The sequence below is a fragment of the Ipomoea triloba genome, chromosome 5 (assembly GCF_003576645.1).
Source record: "Ipomoea triloba cultivar NCNSP0323 chromosome 5, ASM357664v1".
In the NCBI taxonomy this organism is placed as follows: domain Eukaryota; kingdom Viridiplantae; phylum Streptophyta; class Magnoliopsida; order Solanales; family Convolvulaceae; genus Ipomoea; species Ipomoea triloba.
This window is the reverse complement of record NC_044920.1, coordinates 22,121,509-22,130,599: the sequence shown is the minus strand read 5'-3', so window position 1 is coordinate 22,130,599 and position 9,091 is coordinate 22,121,509. Positions and strand designations below refer to the sequence as shown.

Sequence of the window (9,091 nt, the reverse complement as noted above, 5' to 3'; positions counted from 1 at the left end):
GTAAAATTAGAGTTTACGTTTGATAGATATTCACAAATCCAGTAGTCTTCTACGTGTGCCCTACAAACACGCTAATTTTTAATGTTGATGTAGTCAAGTTTAAAGCTGTTGGCTGAAGACTCACGAGTCAAGACTCAGTGTTCTACAGATGACCAACAAATACTCAAGTCTTCCAATAGTACGTGATAGATGGGATGAGAAATAGGTAGACTTACGCTCTATTAGGTAACATAATTATCTTATCAGTTAATTTTTTTATTTGCTCATTATTAGTTGTTTGACTTGGTTAAACAATCAATATAAGTATTTGATTAATTAGTTTCTTGTAACAATTTATTACTCTAAAATGCTAAAATTTAAAAAGTTGCTCAAAGTAGCTTTTTCGATATCTTTTTGAGAAAGTTATTTTGCATGTAATCAACTAGTAGATAATAGTTAGTTATCAAACATGTTTCTACAATCAGCTAATACTATCAATTAGTCAAACTCACTAACCCAATCAGCAATTAGTTATTTACCAAACACCCTTTAGAGTTTAAGACATTTAATTTGATGGATATTTACAACTTCACAGATGACCAATCGACCCCCTACGCACAAGCTAATTAAGTTGAAACTTGAAAGCTACTGGCTCTAGTTTAGTCTCCAATCAGATGACCATGACCGAGCCCCAGGCACAATTTCACCAAGTCTTAGTCAAACATGTATTTTTTTTATACATCTCTATAAGGTGGCAAAATCATTATGAATTTATACCATACATCTCTATGAGGATCTTTCATACCACTACTCATCAATACCATACTCTTGCTCTCAATTTGCATATCATGTTGAAGCTAATAAGCTTATCATCATTCTCTTCTCTGCTGTTATTATTACTCTACTCCATAATTGTTTGCTCGGGCATGAACATTACTACTGATGAATCCTCTCTTCTTGCATTGAAATCAAGCATTAGCATGAACTCTCATCCCATCATAATGGCCAACTGGTCTAATGCTTCCTCTGTGTGTGAGTGGAAGGGAGTTACATGTGGCCGTCGTAATCTACGAGTGGTTGCTTTAGACATCTCTCAAATGGGGCTTTCTGGAACCATTCCCCCGCAATTTGGAAACCTCTCATTTCTTGTTTCCTTCAATGCGAGTGGCAATAATTTCATTGGGAATCTACCTGATGACTTAACTCATTTGCGTCGATTGAGAGTCTTTGATGTTAGTTCCAACAATCTCACTGGAGAAATCCCTTCACGGATTGGGTTCTTGTCCAACCTTTTAATATTGAATCTTGACCACAATCTCTTTACCGGATCTATCCCTCTTTCCTTTCTGAACCTCTCAAGGCTAGAAACCATGGACTTGAGTGTTAATAAACTCAATGGCTCTATCACATCTACAATCTTCAATGTTTCCACCTTGGAAAGTTTAAGAGTCATAGAAAATCATTTCTCCGGTACCATTCCTCTAGATTTGTGTCTTCGACTTATAAATTTGATAAGGCTCGACGTAACCAGTAACGTTTTAAGCGGGGAAGTGCCAAAGAGTTTATCCATGTGTTCCAAAGTAAGATATTTGGGATTGAGTTATAACGGCTTTGTGGGAACAATACCACCAGAACTTGGGAACTTAACAAGTCTTAAAATCCTTCGTCTTGGAGGTAACAACCTTGAAGGTACGACATAATCCTTAATTCTTTGCTTACGTAATTGCTATTCCCTTTGAGAGTTTCATATAGGAAAAAGTGTCAAATAGGCCACTGAACTTATCACTTTTGTGCAATTGGGCCATTGAACTTAAAAAATGTGCAATTCAACCATCAAACAAGTAAAATATGTGCAATTAGGACATTTTTCTAAAATTTTTTAATTCAATTTGAGTTTAAAAAATTTCAATATTGACTCCTAACTAGTATGATAGAAGAAAATGCCACTTTTAATACATATATGTTAGTAATATAATTGGATTTTACCAGAAAATTTTTGTAAAAATGGTCCGATTGCACAAATTTTGCTTGTTTGATGGTTGAATTGCACACTTTTTAAGTTCAATGGCCCAATTGCACAAAAGCGATAAGTTCAGTGGCCTATTTGACACTTTTTCCTTTCATATATTATTGATCGAATATAATGGGACATAGAGGTTAGCTTATTCGTACTAGTTATATCTTTATTGAACTTAAATTGTCTCATTTTTTTTATTATTATTTTGTGAAATAAAATATTTGATGTTTCAAAGAAAAAAAAGTCAGTATATTAAATTCTTAGCAAATATATATACACGTAGGAAAAAGTAGATTACATGTCAATGGTCTATATTTATTAAGGGAAAATTGTAATTTTTGCCCCTCCATAATATGTCAATTATCATTGTCATCCCTGAATTATTAGTGGTGTAAATGTTGCCCCTCAATTTTCAAAATGGTACATACATTTCCCCTCCCTGTTAACCATATTATTAGTATTCATAATATTATATTGTATAGTTTTATTATTATGGTTATGCTTAGTCAATAATGTAGTAGCATTAGAATAGGAGAGATTTGTGCTCATTCTCTTATAGGACTGTATCTCTCTGTAACAGTTTGAATTGAAATCAATTGTTTATCTGGTATCAGCTGCGTTAGGCTATTTTTCCTCCAATCATCCTAACCAATGGCCAACCCTCCCAACCAATGGCCAACCCTCCCACCACCACCGCTGTTACGGTTTCCATTGCCGCACCACCGCTGGCCACCCCAAACTCACTCACCGCAGCCCCCCCCCCCCCACTACTTTGCTTAAGTGGAACTTCCTGCCCTTTAGTACACAAGATTTGAGTGGCTTGGTGGTCTAGATCTTGTATTATATGCTTGAGGTTGTGGGTTTCTGCAGTTCGATTTCATCCTCTCTTCTAGATAGCTTGGCGCTCGATTTCTACAGTTTCCCACACTTGCTGCTCGTTTAGATGACTCAACTCTCGTATGTACCTATCAAGAGAAAGACAAAGATACTCGCCACCTTCCCCTCAATCGCGCTTGTTGAGGCGCCATGCTGCGAGGGATAACTTAGCGGTCCACCAAGGAGTGGGATATGTCGATTGCGTTGACCGCTGAGAAGCGGGGTAATAAAAAGTCGACCGATGAAAACCGAGATAGTGCATGTCAACCGTTGAGAAGCAGGATAGATAATAAGTAGACCGCCATAGGCCAAATGGAAATGTGTACATTCTGGGCTTAGGGATCATGTCCTGTTAACCTGGGTGTACTCGTATGTGGGCTGCCAGCTACCTCATGCTAGCACCACACACATTTTTTTTTGTAATGCGGACTGGGTTGCGTACCTTTCCCTACATTCCAAAGTGGAAATGTTTGCATCCCGGGCTTAGGGACGCATCTCGTTAACCTCGGTGTACTCGTATGTGGGCTGCCTACTACCTCATGCTAACACCACACACTTTTTTTTTGTAGTGCACGTTGGGTTGCGTACCTTGCCCAGCATGCCCAGGTGGGAATGTGTACATCCTAGGCTTAGGGATCGCATCCCATTATCTTGGGTGTACTTGTATATGGGCTGCCTGCTACCTCATACTAGCACCACACATGTTTTTTTTTTTTCTTTTTTTTTGTATACACGTTAGGTTGCGTACCTTGCCCGGTAAGCGCATGTGAGGGTGTGAAAACTGAGTCTATGACTACATTTGAGAAAGTGATAGTTTCTCGTAGCTTCTTCGAGATAGGTGTATCTTCTACAGACCCTACATATTTTTCTTCGTCCTCCATCGATGGCCATCCCCCAAAAATTACATTTATCACTAGGTCCTTCCTAGGTTTCTCTTTGGATGGGTTCAGATGATTGCAATGTTCAATTGTTTCCCCCTTCCACACATTTCCAAGGTGCATCCTATTCCAATCTATGAAATTTCCCAACTAACCTAATTGGATTAGGGCCTCTATTTCCTTCCTTCATGCCTGGCACTCATTCATGCTATGCTCATATCGACGGTGGAAATAGTAATATCTCTCCCTGTCTCTCCCTGTTAGAGGTCATAATGTCACGGCTGCTCTGGTTGGTGGCTCTAATTATTTGACACTCCTCGACATACGTAAGTATTTCACTAGGTCATGTTTTGACAGGGGTGAAGGGAACCATAGGCGATGCCTTTATGGGGGCGCGAGGGACCCATGGTGGGGGTGCCCGATGTATTCCTATCGGGTTCTGGGGTACGACCTCGACCGTGGTTTTTTTTTTCCATAGGGTTCTTTTCTACCTATGAGTTTGTCCCCCTTTTCCCTGAGGGGGCTTCGTCTCTATACCCCTTGAGTCGATTTTCTTCTTTCGCTTCGGCATATCATTCAGCTTTCGTCATAAGAGCGGCGTAAGTACGCGGGGTTTTACGTCTTAGGCTATTATAAAAGTCCCATGCCCTTAAGGCATACATAAACATAACTATGGCTGACTTGTCATCCAAATCTTCCACGTCCACTTCTTCTGCACGCCATTAGACTAAGAAGTCTGTCAAAGATTCCCCTTTGCCTTGTTTCACAGTGTTGAGATGCGTAAAATGTTTCCGACCCTTCTTTCCCCTCATAAAATGAGTGATGACCTTTACAGCTAAGTCATGAAAGGAATCAACGGTGTTACCTTTAAGACCCGTGAACCAATGTTGCGCTTGGCCCACTAAGGTTGAAAAGAAAGCTCGGCACATTACGACTTTTGAGGACCCCATTATACCTTATCTGGAAGGGCTGGAGGAGCTCTCTAGCCCCCGTGTTACGCTCGGCTTGAGGCCTTATGCCTAGGTTTGCTAGGGAACAAAGATGTGGGATTCCGTATTGGGGGACTGCCTATGACGTTAGCGACCCTATGATACGTTAGGGCGACCTCCACCTTCGGTGGGGTAGAGTGGGCTCGCTTAGCTCCCCTACTAGCTCGTCTGCGGGTAGCATCATATGGTACACTCCAGGCTCCAATAGGGAGAAGGACATGCCTTCTCGGGTCGTACACATCATTTCCGGTCCCATGGGGGTTCGTGTGAACATTCACTCTGAGATCCGACCATCCTTGATGTATTCTAGGCTTAGATGAAACTGATAAAGACTAGAAACGTATACTTTTTGTAACGATACCCATAGACGGCGCAAATGATGGTTATTTTTTGGAATCGGATCCACCATAAGCCGGGTATAGAGGTAAAAAATAGGGGGATAGGAAAATAGTAATATTATTAGCTTGGGCTGTAGGCCCAAAAGAATATGTACAAAGCCCGAGATACTAGCCCAAAATGGTGAACCAAATAATAAATAAATAATACAAGCTATAATCGAAATAATGGGCTAAGAATAATAAATAATACAAGCTATAGCCCAAATAATGAAATAGAAATAATAATGTTACTGTTAGGATCGAACCCTAGGGTGCCGGGAGGAAAAAAAAGACTCAGACCAATGGACTAGAAGGGGTTTGGTAAGCAAAGGGATCCTTTTAAGTGGAGAAAAGGGTGGTTATTTATATTGTTGAATGACTCACGGAGGGTTGACAAATAGACGGCATCGGGTAGCGTTCATTCTTGGCCACACACGTCCCCCCCCCCCCTACTTTGCTTCCAGCGCACTCCCATGTATAAGTGGAGTTTCATGCCCTTTTATACACTAATCTTGAATGGTTTGGTGGTTTAGAACTTATGTTGTTATGCTTGAGGTTGTAAGTTCAAACCTACCATATGGTAACACATTTATTAAAATTTTGCTCCAAGCTTATAAAGATGGACACTCCACTTGGACGGTTGGGCCGAGACTTTCCCAATAAAATGAGCCTTGGGGTCCCATGGCCCCATCAACAATCAACATATATTCATTTAAAAAAAAATAGAATCGACGTATATGTCGTGTGAATAAGTCGATTTACAATTATATATATATGGGCATGTTCAGGTGAGAATGAATGTCCAGGAACAGCCGTCCACATGTCTAGATTTAACAGATCATATGTAACTTAAAAAAAAGACTCGTTGGCATTTTCGTAAAGAACTTAAGCTTTGGTGCAAATAACATGTGTTAAAAATGCAAGTAACTAATGCAAGTGTGCAAGTAAAAAGTGCAAGTAAAAATCACTTAAAAGTGTAACCATTTTCACTTAATAGTGCAAGTAAATTACCTTTTTTTTTTAACATTGGTGCAGCTAATGATAACGTCTTTCACATTGGTGCACTTAATGGCGATGTCTTTTACATGTGTTAAAAATGCAAGTAACTAGTGCAACTTTGCAAGTAAAATCACTTACAAGTGCAATTAGTTTCACTACATAGTGCGAGTAATTTACTTTCTTAACATTCACGCACCTAGTGATAAGGTCTTTCACATAGGTGCATTTAATGATAACGTTTGGTGCAACTAATGATAACGTTAGGTATGCTTAATATTGATGACATTATTTGTTGCACTTGTAATACATTTTACTTGCACTTAGATGCACTATATGAAACTGTTTCTTGCACTTTAACACAATTTACTTACACTTTGATCTTCAATTATTTACGAAAATGTCACCACAATTTTTTTTAAAAAATTAGTGTTTTTGATCCGTTAGATCTGGACACGTGGACGACTTTGAGTGATTCTGATATCTCTCCTAGGCTAGGCGTTCTCACCTAAACGGCCTCCTAATATATATATATATATATATATATATATATATATATATATATATATATATATATATAAAGGGATTTAATCTTAGAATAATAATCCCAAACCAAAGAAGAGTGTATTAACAACTGATTTTGGGATTTGATTTGCATCCCATGTGCACGAGAGATCGAGCTTCTAAGCTATACAATTCAAACTCCATCTAAAAGGGTATTGTATATATAGTGGTGCAAACCCACTTCCCTTTCCAATGTTGGATAAAGGCTACTGCGAAGAATCAATTTCTCATTCATGCATTATCATTTTTTTTTCTCATTACGAAGAACACAAATCTATTTTGAGTTTTTGACCCAACACAAATCAGAAGTGGTTTTAGAAATTTTCTTTCCAAAATAAATGGTTTTAGAAATGTATCTCGTCCTCTCTATACTTGTCATCCTTGCCGATTGAATTGCATTTAGACATAGGAATCCATACATGTTTTTGTTTGCCAAATCAAAATAATGATAAAGATATCTATTGAAATTCAAATTGAAAGAAATACCAATAAATTGAATGTAATTAGATCATATTAGTATAAAATAATAATAATAATAATAATAATAATAATAATAATAATAATAACATAATTAGTACTCAAAAAAAAAAATAATAACACAATTAGATATCTCAATAAGTAAAAACTTAATTACATAATAAACAACTTAATGCATGAGATATTCATTGTCTCAATATATAAGAAGCGTGTGATCTCCTCTTTCAATACATAGAATTGATGATCATATCCATTGTGCGATATCCATTATATTGTCTCCACACAATTAGCTATCTCAATAATTTTTTTATATATATAAAATACATATATAGTATACGTCGGGTTATAAAAATTTGATAACTCAATCCCATTGGTTGAGGGTAAAAGAAGTGTATAAAATTAGATTGAGTTATAACTTCGAATGTCATGTAAGATCATATTTTTACACTATTATATATCAAAAATACTCTAGCTAATACTTGTAAATTTTTTACTCTCTCAAATTGCAATATAATTCTGAAATAGCACTTTAATTAGTTAGTTGAACAAGATATATCCCTTCAATCACGTTCTACTTATCCTCAATAATCTCTTTTATTAAACAAGTCCTCTGATCTAATACCCAACCGTGCTGATGAAATTCAGTTTCTTTTTATTATGAAGATTAAACAATAATTTTTCTACCAAAATCTCAAAATTGATATAATTTGTTGTTTCAGGAAGAATTCCTAAAGAAATTGGCTGTCTGGACAACTTGGAGGTTTTAGAAATTGAAAACAATCACTTAACGGGCTTACTACTACCACACATGTTTAACATGTCTTCACTGCAATGGTTGAACTTGAACACCAACAACATATCAGGTAATTAGCTATCCAATATTTACATTTTGCTCTTTTATTGTATAATTGGACTATGCTAATTCTCATTCTATATACGAAAAAAGGTTTATATTTTCCATTTCATATCTATATTTAGCTTAGCTATATGGAACCGAACCAATTGATTATGTCCAAACTGATTAGTATAAGAACGAAATTGAATCCTAGGCCATCTTCATTAATTAGTTCAAGCTAAGTCCCTATAATTTTTGAAGCAAATAAAAAAAAAAAATTAAAAGTTGGAAAAAATATTACCCTATTATAGTGTCGGGTCTACTTCAAAAATTATGAGCACAAAAATATTGTTATCATATACTCCGGCATAGGTACTTGGGTCTTGGTGCTAGAAAATTTCTAAGAAAGGATGGTAAGATCAGTCTCATTTAATACTATAGTACATATAAGTTTGTGAGTTTTTTACTACGTACTAAAGTCTTAAACTTGTCAAGTTTTGTTTCTTGCTATATTTGCTTTGAATGAGTGAGTGTAGTGTGTGTAGTACGGATCGCTAGATGGATAAATATAGCATAAAGTAAAGAGAGAGAGAAAATTATAGTAGTTCGGACAATTTCTTATTCCAATTGTCTTCTTAACACAAAGACGGATTCCATGCACTATGGATTCTAAGAACAAAATATAGGCGAATGCAGCTTGTCACAACAGAATCTTCTTAACACAAAGACGGATTCCATGCACTATGGATTCTAAGAACAAAATATAGGCGAATGAAGCTTGTCACAACAGAATGTTACTTGTTTCCTCCGATGATTATCCTTGAATATATGTCACGAGCTTCTTGTCAACCTATTCTTCATTGTCTGATCAATCTTCACTAAGGTTAGCCACCAAGTTGCGCGCCAAGCTCAGATGATCTTCCAATAACACCCTTCAAAGAAAGATATAGTTTTGAGATAATTCGAATCTAAATGGTTCATTTGGCTTAGAATATTGAATATTCTTTGAAAGCTTTTGAATCTCTCTTGTAAGCTCTAGAACTTGTACGATCAACACTTAGTTCTAAGCTTTTGGTTCTCTTTTTATAGATATGGAGAGTTGA

The 9,091-nt window shown here is 36.8% G+C and overlaps 1 protein-coding gene across 1 annotated transcript; it reads left to right on the top strand.

Moving 5' to 3' along the window:
- The first annotated feature begins 905 nt into the window (after window positions 1–905).
- Window positions 906–9,091, top strand: LOC116020404 (receptor-like protein 53). Its single transcript, XM_031260881.1, has 3 exons — window positions 906–1,668; window positions 7,873–8,016; window positions 9,078–9,091. The coding sequence occupies exons 1-3, from the start codon at window positions 906–908 to the stop codon at window positions 9,089–9,091; spliced, it is 921 nt and encodes a 306-aa protein (XP_031116741.1).

What these genes read in the sequence shown, in the direction of transcription:
- LOC116020404 (XM_031260881.1), top strand. Translation starts at nt 906, where the DNA reads ATGAACATTACTACTGATGAATCCTCTCTTCTTGCATTGAAATCAAGC. An exon ending in TGGAGGTAACAACCTTGAAG is followed by an intron (nt 1,669 to 7,872) that starts GTACGACATAAT and finishes TTGTTGTTTCAG; the next exon opens with GAAGAATTCCTAAAGAAATT.